We start from the raw sequence: 27,558 nt of genomic DNA, 5'->3' as shown, positions 1-27,558 counted from the left end.
GGAAAGGGCTAAAGCCTTCCAATATACATACAAAATCAACAACTCTCAATAATGATTTGCAGGTTACTGCTAATATTACACAAGAAGATGCAGCAAACAGCATAACGAATTTTGCAACAGAGTTCCAAAACGGAGTGTTTTTAACTACAAAGGTTGGGTATGCAGGCACCGCCTTCGCGGTTTTGTTGTTCTTTCCATATCCGCCCCGTTACTCGTAGCTTCAGCTCTTTTCTATCCCCACCAGAGAAGAAAATGTTGGGAAATAAACCGAGTACGAGTAATTTCTCTATAACCAGATTAGTGAGAATGCGAAATAAAAGCGGAAAAATAATACCCGAAATTGATAACGGAGTTCAGCCAATTGTGCTTACGTCTCCGGACTGCTGCAGATCTTTTACTAAGAGAGAAAATTTACAGGTATTTACAAAAACACTCACTACTCACAAGAAAGCTTTCTAGTATTGGGAGAAAGAAATGATTTTTGGGATTTGGGATTTGAGATTTTAAAGCTAAATGAGCTAGGGTATTTGTAGTTGAAACTTAGGGACTAATCTTTGAAAATACCCTACAGTGCAATGACTAAAGTGAATTTACCCATTCATATTTTCAACAAACATCTACCAAACTTTGAAAAACATTTTTCAAAGAAACATTTATCAAACTTTGAAAACCATTTTCAAAGAAACATTTACCAAACTTTGAAAACCATTTTCAAAGTTGGTTGCCAACCTTTGGACTTTTAACAATCTCCCACTTGAAGACTGATTTTAATCTGTCTTCACACCTCGATCGATGCATCAACATTTCTAGTGTTGTTATTCTTGCATGCCAACTGAAGCTGAACACAACTTCAGTTTGTCCGTGGTCACCGTCTTTGTCAACATGTCTGCCAGATTTTGAGTTCCGCTAATCTTTTCAAGTTTCAAAATCTCATCTTCCAGAAGAGACATAATAAAATGATATCGCAATTGTATGTGCTTCGTCTTGGAATGAAAAGACGGATTCTTTGCTAGATGAATAGCACTTTGACTGTTGCAATACAAGATATTGTTTTCTTGTTTCTTGCCTAACTCTTCCAAGAAACTTTGGAGCCATACCATCTCCTTGCTGGCTTCCGTAACAGCGACATATTCTGCTTCAGTTGTGGAGAGAGCAACTATCTTCTGTAGTTGAGAAACCCAACTCACTGCGGTTCCTCCTAGAGTATAGACATACCCTGTAGTGCTCTTTCTGATGTCAACATTTACAGCTAAGTCAGCATCTACATAGCCTGTCAGTATCGTATCTCCACCTTTGAAACAAAGTGCTTTGTTTGTGGTACCTCGCAGATATCTGAGGATCCATTTGACTGCTTCCCAATGTACCTTGCCCGGATTATTCATGTACCTGCTAACAGCTCCCACTGCATGAGCAATATCTGGTCTGGTACAAACCATGGCATACATCAAACTTCCAATTGTTGAGGCATACGACACCTTCATCATGTGTGCACGTTCTTCCTCCGTCTTTGGTGACTGTTTTTTGGAGAGTCTAAAATGAACACCTAAAGGTGTAATTACTGTTTAACATCTTGCATGTTGAACCTGGAGAGTACTTTGTTGATGTACTCAGCCTGTGATAACATCAAAGTCCCCGACTTTGTGTTTCTCTTGATCCTCATCCCAAGAATCTGCTTTGCAGCGCCCAGATCCTTCATAGCAAACTGCTTCGACAATTTTTGCTTCAAGTGTATAATCTCTTGCATGTTTGAGCCTGCAACGAGCATGTCATCAACGTACAACAATAAAATAATGAAGCTATTGTCGAACCTCTTGATGTAGCAGCAATGATCTGCTTGGCATCTGGTAAAACCACTGCTACCCATGAAGCTATCGAACTTCTTGTACCACTGTCTAGGAGTTTGTTTTAAACCATACAAGCTCTTCTTCAACCTGCATACCAGGTTTTTCTTGCCTGTCTCTATGAAGCCTTCTAGCTGCCTCATATAGATTTCTTCCTCCAAATCACCATGAAGGAAAGCTGTCTTTACATTTAACTGCTCAAGATGTAAATTCTCTGCAGCTACAATTTTCAATACCAGTCTGATTGTAGACAGCTTCACGACTGGGGAGAAAATTTCATTGTAGTCAATACCTTCTTTCTGTTGAAAACCTTTGACAACCAATCTCGCTTTGTAGCGTTTGCTCCTATCGTGCTATTCCTTGATCCTGTAAATCCACTTGTTGTGAAGAGCTTTCTTGCCTGGTGGTAATTCAGCTAATTCCCACGTCTGATTTGACATAAGCGAGTCCATCTCATCTTTCATGGAAGACTCCCACTTGACTGAATCATCCACTTGCATTGCTTCATCATAACACTCTGGTTCACCATTGTCAGTTGGCAACAAGTAGTGCAAAGAAGGAGAATACCGTTGGGTTGGTTTAGGAATTCTAGATAAGCGTCTTAGTTCCTGTGTGCTTGGTTCTTCTTGAACTGCTTCTGGACTGATCTGAACATCATTTCCAGAAATCTCATCGAACTCAGCAAATTCCTTTGTTTCAGCTTTGGTATTGGAACTGCTTGATTCTACAGTTGACCTGTCTTTGTACATCACATTCTCATTGAAAATGACATCTCTGCTTCTGATGATCTTCCGATTTTCATAGTCCCAAAACAGGTAGCCGAACTCATCACCACCATAACCAACAAAGGCACATTTGTTGGACTTAACATCAAGTTTACTTCTTTCAGCGGAGTTTATGTGTACATAAGAAATACAACCAAATACTCTTAAGTGTGAAATGTTTATTTCTTTCTTGCTCCAAACTTCCTCTGGTATTCTGTCATCCAAAGGAACTGAGGGCCTACGGTTGATCAGGTAAGCTGCAGTGTTGATAGCTTCAGCTCATAGAAATTTGGGTAATCCGGCATGTATCATCATGCTTCTGGCACGTTCATTTAGAGTTCTGTTCATGCGCTCTGCTACGCCATTCTGCTGCGGTGTCATGGGAACTGTTGTCTCCATCTTGATCCCATTTTTTTGCGCAGAAATCTCTGAATATCCTATTTCTGTACTCTCCTCCATTGTCAGACCTCAACCGCTTGACTTTCAAACTAGTCTCATTTTCCACCATGGCCTTCCATTTTCTGAAAGTATCAAAGACTTTTGATTTCTTCTTCAGAAAATAAACCCACACCTTCCTTGTAGAATCATCGATGAAGGTGACATAATATAATGAGCCGACAAGAGATGGAACTGGAGATGGTCCCCATACATCAGTATGAACCAACTCTAACTTTTCAGCATTGGGTGTCTTACCAATCTTTGCAAAGCTGACTTTCTTTTGTTTGCCAAAGATGCAATCCTCGCATAGTCCGACATCTACATTCTTTAGATCCGACAACTTCCCCTTTGACAAAAGTGTCTTCATCCCTTTCTCGCTCATATGGCCAAGCCTTTGGTGCCATATGTTTGATATTTCATCAGCATATGTTACTGCAATGATATTCTCTAAATTTGAGGTTATATAGAGAGTATCAGTTTTCTTACCACGAGAAATGACGAGTGCTCCTTTGGTAATCTTCCATTCACAGCCTGAAAAGGTTGTGCAAAATCCTTCACCATCAAGCTGTCCTACAGAAATCAAATTTCTTTTGAGGCCAGGAATATGTCTCACTCCTTTCAACATCCATGTGGTCTGGTTTGGTAACTTTAATCGGATGTCTCCTTTTCCGACGATCTTCAAGGTTTCATCATCGGCTAGATGAACCTTCCCAAAATCACCACTGACGTAGTTCTCCATGATTTCTCGGCATGGGGTGGAGTGGAAAGATGCTCATGAATCCAAGATACATGATTCAATCGGACTGTTGACGCTTAGAATCATAGCATCACCTGTCTCCCCTATCACGTTGGCAGAATCCTTTGCGCAGATATTTTTCTTCGGTGCTCGACAATCTCTTTTAAAATGACCCTTCTTGCCGCAGTTATAACAGGTAAAATATTTCTTTCCCGTTCTTGATTTTCCCGTTCTGGATTTCGATCTGCCTCGGTTTGAATTTCTTTCTGAAGTTCTCCCTCTAGACTCCATGTGCAAGGCTGAGGAGGTTGATGCTTCACTCGATTCTCTTCGTCGAATTTCTTCACTCAATACCAGATCCCGAACATCGTCGAATTTTAATTTACTGTTTCCCGACGAGCTGTTGACTGCTGTAACAGTAGCATTCCAACTGTCTGGTAGAGATGATAAAAGAATTAAAGCTCGAACTTCATCATCAAATTCAATTTCCACGTAACTCAACTGGGTTATGATTGTGTTGAGCTCATTTAGGTGTTGAGTCACTAATGCCCCTTCCGCCATCTGCAAATTGAATAATCGTCTCATCAAATGAACTTTTTTTAAGGCCAATGGCTTCTCATACATACTGGAGAGAGCCGCCATAAGACCCGTCGTGGTTTTTTCCTTTGCTATATTGAAAGCAACATTTCGGGACAACGTCAGTCGGATAACTCCGATGGCTTGACTGTCGAGAAGAGCCCAGTCTTCATTCTTCATGCCCTCTGATTGTTTTCCTGAGAGAGGTTTATATAGATTTTTCTGGTACAGAAAATCTTCAATCTGCATCTTCCAAAAGCCAAAGTTCGCACCATCGAACTTTTCAAATTTTCACCTTCCCTTCGTCTGCAGTCATCGCTCCTACTCGAATCTGGCTTCTTCGGATCGTTTCTGACAATTTGTGCGAACCACCGTATATTATAACACCTCCGTCGACAAACTCGTATCGCCGACAAATTTTTTTACTATTCACGAAAAATTTACTATTCACGTGAATAGTTATGAATAGTAACCTCGCAAAAATTGACAAAATTCACAACCAAAAGCTCTGATTACCAGTTATTGGGAAATAAACCGAGTACGAGTAATTTCCCTATAACCAGATTAGTGAGAATACAAAATAAAAGCGGAAAAATAATACCCGAAATTGATAACGGAGTTCAACCAATTGTGCTTACGTCTCCGGACTGCTGTAGATCTTTTACTAAGAGAGAAAATTTACAGGTGTTTACAAAAACACTCACTGCTCACAAGAAACCTCTCTAGTATTGGGATAAAGAACTGATTTTTGGGATTTGAGATTTTGAAGCTAAATGAGCTAGGGTATTTATAGTTGAAACTTAGGGACTAATCTTTGAAAATACCCTACATTGCAATGACTAAAGTGAATTTATTCATTCTGTTGAACTATGTTTCGATATAACAATTTAAGGCAAAATGGTTTTTGGACTTGAATTGAATTTACAAAATGTATTTGGACTTAATTGAATTTATTCAAAATTTACAAAAATAATTCAAAGTTCTTTTAATTTAAAATTGAGCACAAAAATGTTTTTATGAATAGTAATTTACTATTTGAACAGTAAATTACTATTTGAACAGTAAATCACTGTTTGAACAGTAACCCGAGGCTCAAAAATTCTAGTATGTAAAAGGGGAACCGATTCCCCCCCAAGGGGGTACCGATTCCCTCACTGTTCATCAGCCCAACGGTCATAATATTTGAATATTATGAAGGGGTATTGATTCCCTATGAAGGGGTATCGATTCCCCCCATTCTGGGCAGCCTATTTTTGCCGAAAAATCATTCCCAAACGGCTCCAAAACATCCCCAACGGCTAGATATGACTTCAAACACATTCCAAGCTATAAATACAAGCTAAGGACACTTGAAGAAGTGAGAGAACAACTATCCAAGCAATCAAATACAAGAGAAGAGTTTTTCAATCTTATTTCATCTTTCTCTTGTAAATATTTTGTTCTTGTGAGCTCAATCTTGTAAACACCTACCTTAGAGAGGTTTTCTTGTTTACTTATTTTATCCTTTTGTAAAGGGGAAAGGTTCTAGCTATCCCGTGTAAAAGCTAGGGAAAGGTTCTAGTTTAGCCCGGAAAAACTAGGGAGTTTGTAAGGTTACTCTTTATCCTCAAAAGAAAGAACAAATTAGTGAATTTGTTGGAAAATCCTTGGTGAGGAGCTAAGGTAGTGGACGTAGACTTTGTTTGAGAAAGTCGAACCACTATAAATCACTGTGCAATTCTCTATCTTTCAATCTCCTTACTCCCTAAACACAAAACCGTTCCGACCCCTCTTTGCAAATCGTTCCGGTTGTCGTTTCGAGCTTCCGAAAATCCTAACAATTGGCATCAGAGCCTAACTCGTTAAGAAGGTTTAACCACCTTGAGACGATCCTCGAAGAAGCTCTACCAATTCCCGACACAACCGAGAAGATGGCTTCCACCTCCGGCTCGTTCCACATGGAAGACTCCCTACCAACCGACAAACCTCCATACTTCAATGGAGTCAACTATCATCATTGGAAGAAATTAATAAAAGTATTCATCCAATCCAATGATCTTGATGCATGGGAGATAATCGAGAACGGCTACTCTTCTCCAAAGAAGAAGGAGAAGAAGATGAGTGACAAAGAACGGAAGAAAGCTCAACTTAATGCCAAGGCCATGCACATGTTGTTTTGTGCATTTGGTCATGAAATCTATGAAGGGGTTTCTTCATGTTCAAGTGCCAAGGAGCTTTGGAATAAGCTTGAGGAAATCCACAAGAAAGAAGAACCAACAAAGGTGGTGTCTCTAATGGCTTGTGAAGAGCCCGAGGTATCTTCTAACTCAAATGAATTTAATTCATATACGTTTGATGAGTTACAAGATGCTTTTAATAGGTTATATTCGGAGTTTGAGACCATGAACTCCAAATATAAGAAAATGATTTCAAAATTTAAAATCGAAAATGATTTTCTTTTGAAAACAAAAATAGATTTTGAAAGACAAAATGAAATTTTGAAAAAGGATTTAGAGCTTTCAAAATAAAAATTGAAAGTTTGAAAAAGAAAATTTTGATTTAAAAGTTAAGCTTGAATGCTTAACAAAAGAAAAAGAAATCATTTTAAATAATTCATTTAGTTCAATAATGACAATATGCTCACATTGTCATTATCATGGTCATAAGGAACATACTTGTCCTTTAAAGAAGGGAAAACGTTTTAAAATTAGGCAAGTATGGGTTCCAAAAGGAACAAGGGGCATTGTAACTAACGTTCAAGGATCCAAAGCAATTTGGATACCAAAATCTACTTAAATGTCTCTTGCAGGTGTGTGGAAGCAATTGTGATGAAAATGATGATATTCAAGATGCTCTAGCCACACATGAAAAAGGAATGGGTAACCTCTAAGCTTAATGCTTTTAATTTTGGTTATTTAGTTGCTCATTTGATTTTAAGCATGCATGAGTTTTGGTTTTAAATGATTATGCATCATTGTTTTAATCTCATGTATGTTGAAAAGATGATTATGATGAACATTTTAAAGTTATATTAATTTTTAAGAATTTTTAGTTCATCATAATAAAATTTTGGTCAAAATTGGTTGTAATGCAATTGATATCTCTCTAACAATTGATATCAATTTTTCAAACACTTTGATTTTACAAATTTAAAAAAAAAATTGACCTAAATTTGAATGTTTATGCATGTGGTTTAAATGAAAATGATATCTCTCTAACAATTGATATCAAAATTTTCAAATGCATAACATTTTTGGAAAAACTTTATGCATATGAACTTAATTTTAACAATTGGTATTGCATAAAGTATTTTAGACTTGGATACATTGAATTTCATGTACTACTAACATGTTTGTTATTCTTTGTTGAAATTCAATTTTGTTTAAGTGTCATTATCTTAAAAAGCTTAATATTGTTTGAAATGCATTTATTGAGGGGGAGCTTTTGATTTTTCAAATGATTTTAAATTTAAAATTTACTACTTACTCTCCAAAGTTATTTTGAACATCAAAGATTGAATTATTTTTAATATAACAAAAAGGGGGAGAAGTTATGGTTTGAAAAATTCAATTTCTTAATGAAAAAGGGGGAGCTTAACATTTTCATATGTTTTCCAACAACTAGTATCTTTTTCATTAAACATTTTACTAAGGGAGAGTTTTGCCAAAAATAAATTTTCAAATGTTTTGTTATATCAAAAAGGGGGAGATTGTTGAACTATGTTTCGATATAACAATTTAAGGCAAAATGGTTTTTGGACTTGAATTGAATTTACAAAATGTATTTGGACTTAATTGAATTTATTCAAAATTTACAAAAATAATTCAAAGTTCTTTTAATTTAAAATTGAGCACAAAAATGTTTTTATGAATAGTAATTTACTATTTGAACAGTAAATTACTATTTGAACAGTAAATCATTGTTTGAACAGTAACCCGAGGCTCAAAAATTCCAGTATGTAAAAGGGGAACCGATTCCCCCCAAGGGGGTACCGATTCCCTCCATTCTGGGCAGCCTATTTTTGCTGAAAAATCATTCCCAAACGGCTCCAAAACATTCCCAACGGCTAGATATGACTTCAAACACATTCCAAGCTATAAATACAAGCTAAGGACACTTGAAGAAGTGAGAGAACAACTATCCAAGCAATCAAATACAAGAGAAGAGTTTTTCAATCTTATTTCATCTTTCTCTTGTAAATATTTTGTTCTTGTGAGCTCAATCTTGTAAACACCTACCTTAGAGAGGTTTTCTTGTTTACTTATTTTATCCTTTTGTAAAGGGGAAAGGTTCTAGCTATCCCGTGTAAAAGCTAGGGAAAGGTTCTAGTTTAGCCCGGAAAACTAGGGAGTTTGTAAGGTTACTCTTTATCCTCAAAAGAAAGAACAAATTAGTGAATTTGTTGGAAAATCCTTGGTGAGGAGCTAAGGTAGTGGACGTAGACTTTGTTTGAGAAATTCGAACCACTATAAATCACTGTGCAATTCTCTATCTTTCAATCTCCTTACTCCCTAAACACAAAACCGTTCCGACCCCTCTTTGCAAATCGTTCCGGTTGTCGTTTCGAGCTTCCGAAAATCCTAACACATTCCTATTTTCAACAAACATCTACCAAATTTTAAAAAACATTTTTCAAAGAAACATTTACCAAACTTTGAAAAACAATTTTCCAAGAAACATTTACCAAACTTTGAAAACCATTTTCAAAAAAACATTTACCAAACTTTAAAAACCATTTTCAAAGTTGATTGCAACCTTTGGACTTTTAACAGAAAAGTGCCATGTTACGTTGTATGATAAGGCCGTCGTGGCCATCTCTAACCTTTAGGTGGCTCTCTCTTATGCTTCTTGGGGTGCCTTCCCAGATGAGTTTCCTACCATTTCCCCCAGCTTCTAGGCTGTAACCGTAGTTGCAAGCTTCGATCTCATCGCCCATGAAAGAAGGAATGCCATACAAACAGGGGCCATCCCGAGCTGGAAGGCTTCGAAATGAAGACAAAAGTACTGGCCAAAACAGTGGAATACCTGAACATACATGACAAAAGATACAAACCATTTCATGTTCGGGAAATTAAAAGAAACTAATATACTTTGCAATTTCAGGGCTGGAAATTTTGAATAACTGGCAACGAGCATCCATCGACATCATGTTCTTCGTTATCAACATCAAAGAAGATTAGGAAGGATTACATAGTTAAATATATATTTCCATTATATTTTTTAAAGAAAGTAAATCGCCAAACTGATTCAGTGAGGCAAAGAGACCAAGCAGAAAAATGGAGTTTTACATTTGGCAAGACCATGTTGCATAAGAATGAAATAGACTACCAGCAAGATGTACATCTCATTTTCATCATCTATAAATTATACATAGCTCAATTCTTAATCAGAAGGAAGGCGTTTTAAAATGAATGTAATTCACCGTAAGCATCCAGGTGGCGTTTTCTACTTCCCGAGGATTGTATTTGACGTAGCGATGGTTAAATGTACATTCAGAATGCATGTCCACCTTGTGGTCATCCCTTAGATGAGCAACAAGAAATGAAATATCACCAAAAACGGAACATTCTGATCCAGAATATGAGCAATTGTATGGCCTGAAGTTACATAATGCTTCGTGTTAGAGTTTACTGTGGTACAGTGGGCATCCAAGCGATGTATGTTTGCAAGGCAGTTCATGTGATTCAGTTACCTTCTCTAGTGCTAGACACCTAACATCACCAAGCTCCTGTCTACAAGTAGGACACCGATTGTGTACCTTGTTTTACAGGCTAAACAGAGGGTATGCCCATTGTGGTACTAAGGTACAACAAATAGTTAAAACACCTATAATAAGGTCCCAAATTGTTTTGAGAAGGTAGATTCGCTCCGCATAAGACAATGAGAATTCCAGTCCTATTGAAATGTTCAATTTAAGTAATTGGTACAACTTGTGAACCATTTTCTGATCAATATGTTCTATCAGAACACAACAGGGGAAAACATAGAAACATGCAGGTGCAACTTGTCTAAACCAAAACAAAAAAAAAAATACAATATGCCAAACTTTGGCACACGACGAACGAAACAAGGGTGTTCTAAGCATCAGCAGAGCTTTATGTCAAAAGCCTAACCAGCCACCTCATCCTCAGAAAGAATGAACAGTATTTACTTGATTTCAAGGCAATGCTTCATCTAATGCAATGCATACAGTTGCGAGAACGATGAATGAAACAACAGACCCTAAGACACTCTTCAATTACTATAGTTATAAACACATTTTTTTATCAGCATTCTTACCCTGTAGAAGAAATTATTATTCTAATTTTTTCTGTGAAATTAAGCAACTTGAAAGACATATCACTGGTTTGTCTTACGAAACATCCTAGTGAACTCTCGTGGGAATCGATATGGATTCATATATTTTCCTAACTGGATAGCATTTAGTTTTCTTTTCAATTTGACCTTCTTAGCTTCCAGAAAATCACTTGAAACTTCACATTTCTAATATCCTTCCCATAAGCCCATAACAAACATGTACACAGGTCACTTCTGTTTACAATTCATAGATTGCTATGCCAGATCGGAAAAGACATCGTTATGAATAGAGGGCCAGATAGGTAGAAAGCTAAAGTGTTGATTTCTCACAATTAGAATGTGATCAGTTCATCGTCCTTTTGTATTTGCTCCTTTTCTACACTAGTCATAGAAAAGCTATCAAAGTTCATCATTATATGCCGAAGGGTTCTCATGTTTACTTCATCGATCGATAAAAACCGAGACAGTAGGCAACTCATAGAAAGGGCTGATAAGAAAAGCAAGACAAAGAATTCATCTTGATGAAACAGTGGACCGTACTTCTAAGTAAACCATCAAAACCGAACTAAAGAATTCCAAAAATCGAATTCCCAGAACATGTAACTTTAGACTGATGCCATGCTCAATTCAGCCTCTCCAACACAAGTACAACCCCACATCAATGAATCAATTAAACAAAGTCTCCCAAAAATAACATACAAGGCAACAAGTTTCAACAATCTTAGTACTATTCTAACCCGATAAAACACAGATCCAACATAAGAGATTAAACTTAAAGGAATCACTCAAACCAGGAAGTGACCATAAGAACCAAGAAAAAAGAAAGAAATCCAAACTATTCAAACCCCGAAAAGAAAGTGATTTCTCTCCAAGAAAAGAGGAACCCACAAAAGAAACTGGATTAAAGACTGACCTGATGGATAGGAGGGTACATAGAATTGGTACAGACAGGACATTCAAGGAGTTCATGAACACTGGTGGTACTTGGATGAACCGCTGATGACACAGCACTCTTATTGTTGCTACGGGGCTTCGACAATGGAGGCAGCTGGTTCTGATGATGGATCTCATCATCATCAATCACATCTGAAGATGTCATACAATCTATGCTATCTTATTCCATACGAAAGGAGATAAAAAGCAATCAAATTTGATCTGCTATTCCACAATGGGTATAACAACAACAACAATCAGGGTTTTAAAAAATGGTCCGCGACCGTGATTTCGGCTCCGACATAGCAATTTCGTCGCCGTCCTAGTTATCCGCGACGGCCGCAATAGCTCTCGCGAAGATCGTAATAGCGCTCGCGAAGGTCGTAATAGCGCTCGCGACGGTCGCAATCACAGTAAATTCGAAATAACATAAACGCGACCGTGATTTAAAATCTTGACAACAACAACAACAAAACTCTATTCCCATATAATATACAATGAGATAAAGGGAGGTAGGGTAGTAGGCTGTCCCAATGTCAGGTTGAGAATAAGTTACGTGGAAATTAAAAGTAAAGATAAAATGCAATGTATGTATAAATAAATAAATATATAAATAAATCCCGTAAATAAATCCCTACTTAAAAGTCTCTGTCTATAGACAGAAACGTAAGATCCGACTAAATTTAAAGAGAGGAAATATAAAGATAAGAATACGCAGAAATCAACGATAATAAATTAAAAGAAGAAATAAAGTCAAATGGTTAAAAGCTAAGCTAAGGCTCCGTAGCCCTAGAAGGTCTTTTCTTTGGATGTGGGATGGCGATTCAGTTTTTTTGAGTTAAATCGAAGAGCAAACAAAGAATGAACTGGGTTGAACCTTATAAAAGATTAATTGAATCTAGATTCTATACAGGAAGGGAGAAAGGGGAAAAAAACTACCATTTGGAGTCTCTTTTGCTTTTCTTCATCGGTAAGTGTCACCGTCTATATTTCCAGAGAGACAAATGATCAACATCAAAGGGTTTCAGGTTAAAGAGAAAGCTTTACTAAAAAAGGTCAAAATTATTAGGATACCAGTTCTTTTCCATTTGAATGATACCAGTTCTCTTCCATCTGAACGATGAACTACTGCGTCTAGTAGCATTTACGTAGTATTAAAGGATTCAAAGTTTTCAACTTTTCAATAGTTAAACAGCCTTTGTTAAAAAATATATGTATATATAAAGAGCTTGGAATATGATTTTGCGGTGAGTTGTCTCCATTACCCCGATCATGTTCTTGGCTGCTTGCTATATATTTACTGCTAGTGGGCGCTGCTCATTAAATTCTTTCCATCTCAACCATGTCTAAGCCACGACTTGGATTAAGTTTATTGTATGGGGTGGGTGAAACCTTTTCTATTTCTATATATATATATATTTTCCTAAAAATCCATGTTATATTAGATATTTATTAATTTTCGTATGTATTTTTATTTTTGTAACAATTAATTATTTTAGTATGATCGAATATATGTTACTTTGAATTTAATTGATTTATTTATTTTTAAAATTTTAAAGAAAAATTTTGAAGCCCAATACCACCACTTTAGTATTTAAGAAATGCGGTGGGATATGACATGAGTTGAAACCAGGCTCAAATTCATGTCATGGTGAAAGCCTGGTGTTTATTTAGGATGGAGAAAAATGTACTCAATGATTTTTGCTTGAGAATTTATCCTATTTTTGGCAACCGAATATTCAAAATGGGATGTCTCTCTCAGGTCAACATCATTGTTGTCATGGTCGTATATAAATATTGGGATAACAATAGCATAAAGAGGTGACTTGGGATCAACGTTACTTAAACTTCAGAGAAATCAGGCTAATCAGCACCAAACAATTCTAACCCTGTAAATGTTGATTTTTTTTAAGTGAATACATGAATTAATTGAATTAAACTTGAAGTTGGTACTTTTATATTTACTGGTTTGATAAGGAAGGTCACCTGCTCACCCTACTACATTAACTAATACCATCGGTCGCCATCCAATCTGCCATATAAACTAAGCAAAAAAAAAAAGAACAGTTCCAACCTTCTTCCTATGTCCCAAGTCCGAGCTGGCTTACAAAATATACCTTTTGGTTCCTCCTGGTTTTGTATGTAAGGAACATTATAGCAATTTGTGTCCTGGAAGAACTTGTATTGTACCTATCCAAATGATGTAAACAGTTTTATGGACACTACATCTTATGTCCTAGGCCGGATAAATCATGAAAATATATAACTCCATAGCTTTCTTAATTTGTTTTTGACAGAAAATTACATGGCAGAATCATTTTCCATACAAGCAATCAACCTGCATGAAGTTGTCATTGGAGTTTTTGTCAAGCAGTCCCTGCTCAATTTCCAGTCAATATATCAGATGGAGTTAGCAATGAGAGAAAATCTCCTTTATTGTATAAAACACTGGCCTAACATTCTAGCTCTTTATTTATTTCCAAGAATATGTAAAATGAAATCCTCAAAAACTGAGTAAAACACGTGAATGTCACAAAACTGACAATACAATGACTCTTTGCTTAAATGTTTCATCATACCTGATTCACAATGGTACAACTAGATTCCTCAAGCTCGAAGAGGAATTTGATTGAAATAGCTTCATTAATGCAATGAATATTCAATCAGTTTGTGCTTTATATATTCGCACGAACACCATTGAAATTGTTTGACCAGTACTTGCCCAAGGATTTATCGGCATGGCCCTTCAAGAAATGCCTGCATACTCAATAGGAAACCATCTACCATTGATTGGGAAAGGCTTCTTTATAAGTTGCATCCTCACCCTGGGTCATCTGTCTTATTGTTGCATCTATTGCCCTGGTGTTTAGAAGCCTCTGAGCTAACCTATCTTTTGTCGTAACTTTCTTCCGCAGCATGGATGCCAGAGTTTGTTTGTTTCTTCTCCCCACTGACCTCTCTCCAATAGTCTCCTCCATGTCTTCTCCAAAAGCTGCTGATATTGATGTTGAAGCCATTGCAGCGTCACGAAGAACAACTTCATTGTGTTCCCGAACTTTAGCAAGCTTTTCCCGCTTTAATGACTGTTTTGCAAGTTTTCTCTTCCTTGCTTCCTCTTTATCTCGCTCCCTAACATTATTCACAGCTTTTTTTGCCAACTGCTCTGCTAAACCAGAGCCTAAATCAGGATCTGTATTATCTGTTGAAGAATTCTGATTGATTGGGTTTCCTGCATCATCTCGAGATATAATGGGCCCATGAAATGGACAAATCTTCAAATCTCTTCTCTGACAAAGTCCACCTTTATTCAAAGGTGCACGGCACGGTTGGATTTCTCCCAACTTTTCCAGGTAAATAGTAGCCTGAAGATTCAATTCAGCAATTTTCTCAGCTGGAATCACAGCATCATAATCTACTCTTCCCCAGTGATTGTCAAGCTCCAAGCCTTTCTGATTTGCTAATGTATCCCTATTAGAGACTGAGCCCCAATTATCCAAGAAAGAACCCCAATTGAGAACTGGAGCTTCGGCCAAAAGGTCACTCCAGACAGAATTTTCAGGTCCCAGAATCTCTTTGCCCTTAGAACTCAAGTTACCGCGTTCTTTATCTTTGGCTTTCACCTTGCTTGAAGCTGGAAGTTTAGCAAGATTTTCGCTTCGATTATTGGATTTCTTGGAATTCCTATCCTCAACAGATCTACTTTTCTCATCTGCATTAGAACTTTCTACCTCCTTACGCTTCTCAGGTTCAGTAGTAGCTCCATTGTTGGTTGATCCAAAGTCACCTTCCTCCCAGAAATCTTCCTCCTCCTCTTCTTTATTTTTTGCAGTTTTGGGTAAAGCACAACCAGATTCTTCACAATCCTTCTTCACAGACATAAGACTGTTCCGTATATCAATCAACTCCTTTAGCATGGAATCTCGTGACCTGTTGTCAGCCACTTCAACCCTTATGAGAATAGAAATGCTTTCTTGTACTGAAACCAGATGCTTAGTCACTAAAAGCTTATACAGCTCTCTTAATGCATCGAAAACCACTTTGTTATCATTGTTCTCATGTACTTTTTCTCCTTCCTTCAATGAGTCAAGGCGGATCTGCCTCAATTCAGCAGAACGAAACTCTACAAAATCTTCATCATCCAATAGGATGGGAGGCACACATTCCTCTTTAGTACGAACAATATCTAAACATTGTCTAATCTCATCAACCGTAGCCCGTATTTCTTCCTTAACAGAACTAAAATTCGTCTTCAGTGTTTCAAACTTGTTCTGTAAAATCTCCCGAGTCCTTCTCTCCCTTTCCCTTCTCTCTCGTTCTATTCTGGCCTCGGTCTCCTGAAGATTAGGAAATTGAAACCTGAGAGTATTCTTAAGATAATCAAAACCTAATCTAAGCTGCCTGTAATGAATCCCAAAAGATGCATTCCACTTCTCCAAGAACTCAATTGCCTTAGAACGCAAAGTGGAAGCAATTGCTGAAGGAGCTGGGAGTGGCATATTTCTTCTAAACCCAACACTTAAGGCCAACAACTGATCTAACTTCTCAACCACAAGGGTTCTGAAAAGCTTAGACCGCATGAAAAGCTCATCGATTATAAGAAGCGTGAGATAACGAACCTGCAATCACAACTCTCATAAGCTAAAATTCTCTCAACACCAGTCTCTTTGGATTTTTGTTTTCATAATTTATAAAACTAAATGAATTATAATTAAAAGGAACAGATCCGAAATTTCAATTCAAAAATAAAAACTAGAAACTCTTGAAATCCGACTGCACAACATGCATAAAGGAAACTAAAATTGGATTAAAGCAAGGGGGAAACCCGGAAATGTAGCTGAAATCAAAATATGTTTTTTAGAAACTCATTGAAGAAGGATGGATAGAAGGACCTGGGAATGATCGCGCTTCATGAGGTCCATGAGGGTATGGGCCGCCAGTCGGAGTTCCTTATCGGATGAACGGACCACCGATTTGATTGCTTTGAGGAAGCGTGGATCAACCTCGGAAGCCGTCGAGTTTGTAGCTTTTTCTATCAAAGTCCCAACTTTTCCTCGCTCCTCCATCTCCATCGCCATTCCCCAATCGTATCAGTTCTCTAATTTTTCTCTCTTAATTTTTTTCTTCAAAATCCCAAATTTATAGCCTCTGTTAATTTTCAACAGTCAACTGGATAGAGGCGGTTTCTGAGCTTAAAACTTGATATACGTGGCATTTCATTAAGCAGACCTTCAAGATGGCTAAGGATGACAAATGACCGTGTCGGGTGCGCGGATACTCTCCATCTTTATATCTATCTAATATTTTTAAATTTACCACTCGTTTATTATTTTTGATAGATAAAAAATTTTAAATCCACACCTGTCTAAGCGGGTAAATTCTCAAATACATCCTCACACTCACTACCCAACTGGAGACGTATCCGACTAGACTCGCCTGACAACAACCTTAAGTTATACATAAGCAACAAACATAAAACAAACACATTCATTAAGAAGCATAATAAAATAAACTAAGGATTATCTGAGTTAAGTGTTAACATAGATTTTAAAGTACATAAATTACAAGTTATATCTTATACAATATTAAGATTTATAAATTAGTCTCTAAAATTATACATAAATTCATAATTGTCCAAAATTTAATGAGTATTTAGTGGGCGGACGGATATGGGGTGGGCAGATAGAGGGCGGGCGGATACGGGCCGAGTAAGGTCTCAAACTCATCACCCGCCCACTACCCGCGACGGGTGCCACTTTATAAATCCACACCCGCCCACTACCCACTAAAATTATACTCATCCCCGCCCCAATTGGAGTGGGCACGATACGAAATCCACAAAATTATACCCGTTTATCATCCTTATGACCCTTTCGGCATTCAAAATCTTAACCCAAATGGGTAAATGTTACCGCTAGCTCTCTAAGAATAGGTTCAATCTTGAGTAGGTCAATTTAAACAAAATTATATTAATTATTTTACCATATAAAGCTTGACTAGTTTAAGAATTACTATTATTATTTGTGGTTCAGGGTTCGAAAACCAAAATTGTCAGAAAACGTAAGCATTTAATGTCAAATGATTGATAGTTCTTTTAGAATAGATGTTTTATTATACTTACTCCAGATTTATTAGAATTTTGGTATCCTAATGCTTAATTATTGTATCCATCAAAATTGATTCATGTAATAAACTAATGTATTTTAAAGTTAAATTACGTTGGATATTATTACTTAACTTTTAACATTATATTGTTTATACCATTAAATTTAAAATTTGTTAATTATAGTACTGAACTGAAATTTTCATTTAATAAAATTTGAATAACACGTTAACCTGAACCTAGAATAAATTAATCTTAAATTCATATCATAAGTTTATAAAGATTTTGAAATTTTGTTACATTGAGATTTCCACGTTTATTTATGTTTTGGGGACCAACGTGATTGTAGGTTCTTTTATAGATATTACGATTTTGGATAATTATTGAATTTAGGTGTCGAAATTACCATTCGTCATAAAATTGAAATATACGTAAATAGACACTCTCAGTCTCAGACATTTATTATGAGAGTTCATATTACTTATATAACTGGTGTGTTTAAAATCCGACTTCATATTATAAATAAAAAAATATTTTTGAGAGAATTTAGATTTTGATCATCTCAAATTTTAACAAATTTAAATATTTTAAATGGTAAGTTGTGAATTATTTTTTAAAATAGATTACGTATTTAATATTTAGATTATCTATTTTGATTTATTTTAATATTTAATTTTTTTATTTTTAAAACTATATTATAATTTGACTTTTGTTTCATTGTAATACTTATGTTCAAAATTTAACATCAATTTTTAAAAAAATATTGAATGTTTACAGTGAAGTATTAAATGAAATAAAAACTACACATTAGATATAATTTTGAAAAAATTAAAAATTTAAACACTAAAACGAATCAAAAACTGATAGTTTAGGAACTAAATACGTATTCTATCGAAAAAATATTAAACTCAGTAATGAGTAAGTAAAACACAACTTAACTCGAAAAATCAAATTTTTAACTTAACTAAAGAAGAAAAAACTCAATCCCAATTGACTTCAAATTATAATTTGACTTTAAAAAATTAAGATCAAATCGAGTTATAAAATATAAATTTTTAATAATTAATGGTTTAATTTTTAAGTTTGAATAGAATCAATCGACTATATATCACACATGAAAAAAAAATGTGAAGAAGAAATACATATGTATTGTATATGATTATAAAAAATCATTTAGATTGGAATATAATTATATCATAATATTATAAATATTTATAATTAAATCTAAACAAAAGTTTAAAAATTCGACTTCACTAGAATTTTATATACCCGACTTGAAAAATTTTCAAACCAAGTTCGAATTGTAAAATAAGACTCGTCAAGTCGAATAATTTTAAAAAATTTACTATACTCGATCGATCGCTCATACCCGGTTGAAAGAGTACCACAATTGTGAGAGAGCATCAGGGCACAGAAGAGTTAAAGAGAGAAAAAAGTGGAAAGTGTAACCAAATGCTTACAAAACCCAAAACATCTTCACTGTCAAATTTCATACCCCCGAAACATGATTCTCTAGCTTATCATAGATTCTGTTTCAATTGGACAAATAAGTTTCCTTTTTTCTCAAAATGGCATAGCAGAGTATACCCATATTTAAAAGACTAGGGGTAAATAAAGAAAAAATGAAGGAAGGAAGGGGGAATCAGTTTCTAAAGCAACCAACAAGGCATAAGTTGGTTAAACTTAAAGTTTAACATTTTAAGTAATCCTGCAAATATACCTCACTATGGCATAATATATAATATAAACAATCACACACAATTTGCTGCTGCACTACCTTGTATGTCAAAAACCTTTGAAGGAGCTTCGAATCTCGTTCCCTTGCTATAATTTTTTAAATCCTATGGACTGTTTTAAATGCAACCGAGCGTGCTATCCATGCGATGAAAATGGCTTCAAGGAATTCGGTTCACCTGAAAATGCGGCTATCAACTGTTCCCTTGTTAGAGGTTCCGGTCCGTGAGACTTGATCACAAATGTATGGAACACGGTATCATCTGTTGCAACAAGTTTCGAGTCGACTATATTAATCTGTGCCTCTTTGAATGCTTGGATTACTCTTGATGCAGGATGTGAATCTAAAGGGCAGTTAACTCTTACAACAACTGCTCCATCAACAGCTTGTACATCGATATCAGGAGCACGGCTATGACTCTCTACGGTTATATTAGGATCCAACCCTGGTGAAAGTCTTGAAGTACTACCAAACTTCTCCCTCTCTGCTTCCATGGCCTGAAGTTTTGCTTGAAGCTCATTGATGTAAGCAATTGCGTCTCCTAACAATGAAGCTTTGTCCATCTTTGATATGTTGGGCACAACGGCTCGCAAGGCATAGAACCGTTGGTTCAGCTTCTCACGCCGCTGCCTCTCTGCTTCAACATGATTAAGAGCTTCTTCTCTTCCATTAGCAGGCTTCCTACCTCTTTTCCTGGGCTTCCTCTCATCAGCTGCACTCGGCTTCTCTTCCTTGCATGGTGCTTCGAGATCCGAGTGTTCAGATTCAGCACCCAATGGCTGAGTACTCATGTAAGGCCTTGACGTAGCCCCAGAGAAATCAATCTGCTTTTGAACTGGCTTTTGTGACTGATGATGGTTAAACCGAAACTCATCCCGAGCCTCATTGGCAAACTCTTGAAACTCTATTGGGCTCCCTTGTTTCACACCATGAACATGTGACCAATTATGACCATTTTGATTACTTGAAAATGAAAGCCTACCTCCATTAACATGTGCTCCCCATGTCGGTCTAACAGCAAGTTTCTCCCGATAACTGGATCGACCATTCGAAGTGTTGTTCAGATCCTGCCCAAAAATCTTGGGAATGCCTTGAAATCTCTCCACAATTGTCGAATTCAAAACAACAGTATTTTCATCGTTCTTCTCATGCACCATTGGCATTGCTACTCCCACTTGCAATCCCTCCACAATAGCTGAATTCAAAATAATGTTCTTCTCATGCACCAACGGCATTGCTACTTCCAGTTGCCTTTCCCGAAACAATGCCGACTTAGATGAGAATGAACTTACTATCGATTGCAACAACTCTAAGCTTTCAGGTACCAGTCTCACGGATCCCAATTCAACAACACCAACATCAGTAGGGACCAAAACAATGGTCTGAACTCCAGCAGACCTTGTCAAAAAGGACCGAACACAATAATCAGAACCCGACTTCAAAGCATCCATAATCCAAACATGTTTCCCAGACGCAAAACATTTACCCGGACCACCTTCTCCTGGTGGAAAAGAAAAGTACATGGATGCTAAAAAGAACATCTCAGTATCAGTAACCTTATCCAAACCAAGTGCGTAATTATCCTCGTCTGATCCACCAAAAACATCGTGCAATTTCTGCAAAACAGTTTTCCTCATCTTCTGCTGAGTCTCTTCTTCGAGCCGCAGATTAAGAATCCGAATAGCTTCATATTCTTCTCCTTGTTTAGGCTCTCTGCAACACCCATCTCCCCAGCCAAGGACCCAACCGCTCGAATCGGACCGCGAAATTTGCCAAAAATGGCATAGTTCCAGCTAAAGTTAGAGGCGTTGGGTCGGTCCACGAGATCTGAGAGCTTGTTTTGAAGATTCTCGTCACTACATACGGACATCAAAAGGTTCTCATTCGAAATCGAGCTTGACATCAAGTAGTCAAATGCTTTTGTTCCTAAAACAGAGGCAATAATTGCCTTCTCTTCATCCTTCCATGCTTCACCCCCCATTCCCACTTCAATTTCCATCCCCTAAACTACCTCAATAAAACTGAATAATCAATGAAGATGCAATTTTCAACAAATACCCAAATCAAATCTCACCCCTTAAAACAATTAAAAAATAAACAAATCTTTTCCTCAATGCATTTCTAACTAAACTATAACCACCAGGAGGCTTTCTTTACATGAACAATATAAAGCAACCATTTTTTTTCATTTCCAGATCTCACGGTCCTGTAAAAATAATCAAGAGAACCCAAAAAAAATTCAATCAAAGCGTAAAAAAAGAGAGGCGGTAATACACACCGGTTTAGAGGGAAAAGCAAGTATCGGTTCAGCAGAAGAGTGTCGAAAAGTCGCTGGGCAGTGTTCTTTGAGGAGTAAAAAGAAAACTTCCACAGAAAACAAAAGGATCAGTTAAGAGTTGAGGTGCAAGCAGAAGTAAAAAGGGGGTTCCGTTAAATTTCCCTCTTTGTAGCAAATCACGAGACAGAAAATTAAGGGAGGAATAGGGAGGGAAAGGGTAAGAGGGGAAGAGGGGAAGGATTTGTTGTATAATGTTCATTTTTGTAACTGCAAAAAGCGGACCATGGTTAAGCATTCCAACTCAGGGTTAAAACTCACCGTGCTTCAATTTGTTTGGATCTTTTTATTTTTTTTCTTAAACATAGTTTTATTTCTGTTTTAAATTAAATTCAGTGTGCATCAATTTTATCTTTAAATCCATTATTTTAATTGAAATTAATATTATAATGATGGATTGATATAGAAATTAATTAAATATTTAGTTAAATTGTATAATATATTTGATATTTTACTAATTAAATATATTATTAATTTTAATTAAAAGTTTGAAAGTTTATTTAATATTTGGATAGAAATATTGTAATTTTAAAAATATTAGAATAATTCTAAGTATTTATAAAAAAATTAAAAATAAATAAAAGTCATAAAATTACAAATTTAAAAAATAATAAATTATAAATTTAAAAAATACAATTTAAAAAATAATTTTATATTATGTATATTTGTTTATATGAATGTCTAATTAAAATTAGGGTTAAGGGTTATTTTTTCTCTGTAATAGACTAAAATTATCATTTTCATCCCTGTAGTATATTTGCATCAATATAGTCCTCAAAAACTATTTAATTACCTAATATTATCTCCTAAATCCTAAATTCTAGATCCTAAAAATTACAAATCTTTAACTCCTAACTCCTAACATATAAACCCTAACTTAAAATCCTAAACAATAATAAATATTTTAAACATAGATGTAAATTGTGTAATTTCAAAAATTAAACTAATACGGAAATATTATAAGGGTAAAAATAATAAATTAAATTTTCGGCAAATATAAAATAGAAGCGACTCTTAAGCCTTAAAATTACGATGTACTGAATATGACTTTTATACTGAAAGTTTAGCAAAAGATAAATCCCAAGGGAAGTGACCAGCAACTTTAAGGCTTGAAGATTAATTTTGTAATTAGGGCCATAATAAAACACCCCAGTGGTTTAAATTGAGTAGAATCTAAGGCAAAACCAATGGAAGTTATACCAAACCCTCCAAGGAAAAAAATAACATTATTTGGTTTAATAATAAAAATAATATATTTTTATTATACTAAACTCGTAAAGACGTGAAGCTCGTGAAGAACACGTGAGAGTTTCTTGAATCGAGGTGAGTGAGAAGAACGTGATGTGCATTTAGTTTTTTTTAATCACAAAAATAATATTTAAACGATTTTGGCGTGCACCGTTATTACATAATCCCACGACATCGGTGCTAACGTGTCCAGATATTGCTATTGGTATTAATTTTATAGCATATAATGGATGGAGATTGCCAAAAAAAATAAGATGTTCGGTGCTTAACTTTCCCATCATTGTTAGCATTCATTAATGAGGAGGATCATAACCGAAGCCATTGTTGTTTTTCCCGCAAAACATGGCATTCAACAGACCCCATCTCCAAAAATTAACGGTTTTTCATCGTCTTTGTCGAATCCAGAGAACATATAGTGTTCCTTTTTCTGTCAACAACCGAAGCAACTTGTGCATCCTGCTGGTGAACCCGTGGCTAAGGAGGGATGCATTATTTTATGCTAGAAAGAGACAGATTTAAACTTATAAAATTTTAGGGGTGAAAATATATAAAAAATATATAAAATAATTATAATTTTAAAATTTCAGATGACACTCTACCCACCCTCCTAGGTCCATCTGCTGCTATAGCTAACTTGAGTCCCATTCTACAGGAAGAAACTGAACAAAAGTTCAACCATCATACATAACCCCAACAAATACCAAATCCAACGTTTATTGCCTTCAATTCCAAATGTGCTTTGGGATTTTAGTTTACACCAAGCTTCTCATGTCAGACACAGAGGATAGGAAAGGGGGAAGTGGCAGATTAATCATCAACTCATATAAATTTAACACAGAGAAAAAAAAACACACTAACAAGACTAGAAAAACACTGAGCAAGACTCAGAAGACTAACCACAAGGGTAGAGCGGCGGCGTCCCAAAACGGCAGACAATCCTATCACAGACAGTTAGATTGAGTTTGTTTCCAATTCTTTTCACGTTTTTTATTTTTGGGTTTTAATGGAGTTTCTTATTTATCTTGCTTAGAAAAGTTATAGTCCCATAATTTTTTATTGAGGTGTGTAATAACCATTTTTTAAAAAATTAATTACATTTTAAAAATAATTATGACTTTAATTTAAATTTTTTGGATTTCTCATTTAATTTAAATAATTGTGGTAAAGGGGACAAAGAGGCGGCAGTGAAGAAATAGAAAATGACCAAAACTACTTCCTCCTTATCTCACAAATGGCGACGACAACCGAAAAACCGAGGGTATCGGACGAACGAAACCGTTGAACTAAGTCGAACGGCACTGGCAGTTAGACTCATGGCAGCATGGACGACGACGAATCAAAGCAAAATGGAAAGACAATGGTTGGGTGAGAAAAAATAAAAGAAATAAAACAGTTACGGGTTCAAGAAGGAAAAAAAAAAAAAGAGGGAAAGAGTGGTTGGTTGTTTAAAATTGGAAATGGGTAAATTAAGTTATCAGCCCCCAACTTTTAAAAACTTGTAAAAAGTTCTGAAAATTTATAAACCATTCAATTCAACCCCAAATTTTGGGGTGTGATAGTTATAATCACTAGATTACACATGAATTAACTTTTATAACATCCCGTCTTTAGAAAATGAAGATGCAAATTTTAAAATTTTTGTTCGTTAATTTAAAAGATCAAATCCATAAAGATGTGAGATTGCATCATTAAATTTTAAATTTTTTAATTTATCAACAGATTTTTTTTCGCACATCAAAATTAAATTTTATTAGTGTAAGCAATATTGACCAAAGGTTAAAAAAATGCAAAAGTTGGATTTAAATACACTTTAAAATCTAATTTTTGTTCTTAATGATATCGGATCTTAAATTATTTAGTTTATATCACTTTGGTTTTTCTTTCCTTCTTCTGTAGTTAACTAAAACATATCAACTAATGCTCCCAGACCTTACTGTTTCCACCAGCATTCCATTTCTTCAGACCTTAATCATTCGATAATGAACATCTATACACCTTTACAAATGTCGTACTCGAACCTATAACCTTAAGGAATAATAAAAATTTATTATGATATACAAGTGGGATCACTTTTAGATGTATTCGATTTGCAAATTTAGGCCACTGTCTTTGAAAAAAACTAGGTTTCAAGGCCAAAGGAAAAATTCGAGGAGAGTCATTTGTTCAATGCCGAAAATCGCACCACTGATGAACACTAGTACTGCGCTTATCACAGAGTCAAAACTTGGGCAATCTTGTGGAGACGTTAAAGAACCATCGGCTGCTTCAACCATGCTGATAAGGTTGGGATAAGTCTTGCCAACAGCCTTGCCAGTTCGACCATCTTTGGTTCTCCTGCGGTACTTGTAAACATTCAGAAATTTCTATTTGAATTTCTTGCACTTCGATGATAACCAAGCTCAGCTAATTTCCTGGTTTAAAATGGAAAGAAAAGAGTCTGTTTAAATTTTGTGTTATTAAACTTTGCGTGGCTCAAACTTTGTGACATTGGTTGGTTAGGCTTTCTTTATTTGTTTCTCCCTTTTAATTATACATTTATATAAATTAAATATACTTTTTTGTGTAATATCATACTCCTAGATTTGAATCCCAAGCCCTACCAAATGCATTTATTTTGTGAGATCACATAGAAAAATCAAATAATAGATTTGGTACGAATATCATGACTGGCTATGCCAGGCGGATGGCTCTCTTGCTAAAATATTAGGGTTTGAATCACATTGGGAGCAAATGGAAGTTTTGTTATTTTATTCGCATAAATAATGACACGTCATATCAAATTAATATCATCGATGAGTAACTAAAACATATCCGATGAGAGAAATATTCTATAAATAAAATAATGTACCTTTGGATTTCTTTCTAAATATTTATTTGATATTGTAACGAGAGAATCCAAGCACTGAAAAGTCATTTATGATACGTATTGTTTCTTTCCCATGTCGCTCTCAGGGCCTTCTCATTTACACAACTTTCAATATTGAAAGGCGTTGAAATCTGGAGCCAGTATCGTCGTCTCCGTCTATCACCCTGATGAACAGTGGACACAGATAGAAAGTGGTGGAGCCTTCGCATATAGATACAACATGCATGGCAGCACATCTCCCGGGCAATTCCCTTTATTTATTCTTTCAAAATTGTCGATAACCGCTCAATCAAAACGCCGACTCCGTTATCCCATCAATACCGAATTAACTAATTGTTTAGGGTTCAGTACGGTTCTTAATTTAAATGACATCTGAATATGGAAATGTACAAAGAAATCACTAGTCTCGTATTATTCCCAGCGACGTTATCCACAGTTACTATTTAATTATGCATGTGAGCAGCGTTTTCATGAAAACTGTGAGAAGAGAACAGAAAATGGAGTAAGTTGCAGCATATATAATGACCGTAGGTTTCTATATTCACCGCCCCAAACCACAGCAGCTCTTCAGCTTCATATCAACCATATATTCCATTTGAATTTATTGGTCAAATCGGATCTTCGGCTCTTTTGTTATAATCATATTTTGGACAGAAACTAATACCCTTTCCATGAGGGAAGACATTGGTGTTGTCAATTCCATTTTCTACGAATCAATGACTATCGCATCAACCCAACAATGCTTTCTTTATTTCATTTTTTTTAAAATGGGATCGAAGTTTTTGGGATATCTCTATAGCCACTACGATTAATTTAGTTGATCTATCGCTTAGAATTTTGTTGGAGATCAAATAACACGTTGTTGAGCATTATGGTTTTATGTTTTTTTCATCTTTGTTTGCTCTGTAAATCTTTGATGAAGGTTTGTAATTATGATTTTATATTCGCAGCTACTTTCTTACTACTGAATTATGATTGCATGTATTTATATCCATCTATGACTATTTTCTTAAATATGGTGAATGTCGTAAATAATCCTCATTCGTTGTATCAGTGGGGATGCAAGAGTGTTTTTCTTTCCATCTTTCAGATGTTGAACATGGTTTATAAATCCAACAAATGTTAAAAGTCAAAGAATTTTTTGGTGCATTAATGTACCGAATGGTGCAATGGTAAAATTCAAGATTTACAATATATTTTGGTTGAAAATTGACAAGGAAAAAATATCTAATTACTTCCTAAACTTTAGGCTATTTACAATATTAGTCCCTAAACTTTAACCTATTTACAATATTAGTCCCAAAGCTTTAACTATAAATACCCTAGTCATTTTGGCTTCAAAATCATCCCAAATCATTCTAGATTTCTCCCAATACTAGAGAAATTAGAGAGTTTTCTTTAGAGTTGTTTTATCCTTTTTATCAAGAGAGAATTGTCATTGTTTTCTCCTTGTTAGATCGAGAGAAGATGTAATTTCTATTTTCTCATAGTGAAATTCTTCTACCTTTACTCGTGGTTTTTACCCTATATTATTTAGGGGTTTTCACGTAAAATTTGTGTCTTCTTTATCTTCATTTTTTTTTTCTCAAATTATAAGTTACGATTTTGCCCTATTCGATAGCCGTATTGCGCAACAATTGGTATTAGAACCAGATTTAAGTGTGTAATATCTACTTATTGTCTTTGTGGTTGCCACCAAAAGGTGAATCC

At 35.5% G+C, this 27,558-nt stretch overlaps 1 protein-coding gene and 2 pseudogenes across 1 annotated transcript; all 3 read right to left on the bottom strand.

Moving 5' to 3' along the window:
- Positions 1 to 8: 8 nt before the first annotated feature.
- LOC120200543 lies at positions 9 to 11,754 on the bottom strand (annotated as a pseudogene).
- A 2,227-nt stretch (positions 11,755 to 13,981) lies between these two features.
- Positions 13,982 to 16,699, bottom strand: LOC120200540 (UV-stimulated scaffold protein A homolog). Its single transcript, XM_039201352.1, has 2 exons — positions 16,454 to 16,699; positions 13,982 to 16,180 (listed from the first exon to the last, which is right to left on the bottom strand). The coding sequence occupies exons 1-2, from the start codon at positions 16,637 to 16,639 to the stop codon at positions 14,345 to 14,347; spliced, it is 2,022 nt and encodes a 673-aa protein (XP_039057283.1). The 5' UTR covers positions 16,640 to 16,699; the 3' UTR covers positions 13,982 to 14,344.
- Positions 16,700 to 19,377: 2,678 nt separating this feature from the next.
- On the bottom strand, positions 19,378 to 21,928 carry LOC120200539 (annotated as a pseudogene).
- Positions 21,929 to 27,558: the final 5,630 nt, after the last annotated feature.

This window comes from Hibiscus syriacus, unplaced genomic scaffold (assembly GCF_006381635.1).
Source record: "Hibiscus syriacus cultivar Baekdansim isolate YM2019G1 unplaced genomic scaffold, ASM638163v2 tig00006128_pilon, whole genome shotgun sequence".
In the NCBI taxonomy this organism is placed as follows: domain Eukaryota; kingdom Viridiplantae; phylum Streptophyta; class Magnoliopsida; order Malvales; family Malvaceae; genus Hibiscus; species Hibiscus syriacus.
This window is presented reverse-complemented; position numbering and strand designations above follow the sequence as displayed.

What these genes read in the sequence shown, in the direction of transcription:
- LOC120200540 (XM_039201352.1), bottom strand. Translation starts at nt 16,639, where the DNA reads ATGGCGATGGAGATGGAGGAGCGAGGAAAAGTTGGGACTTTGATAGAA. An exon ending in TGAAGCGCGATCATTCCCAG is followed by an intron (nt 16,181 to 16,453) that starts GTCCTTCTATCC and finishes TTGTGATTGCAG; the next exon opens with GTTCGTTATCTCACGCTTCT.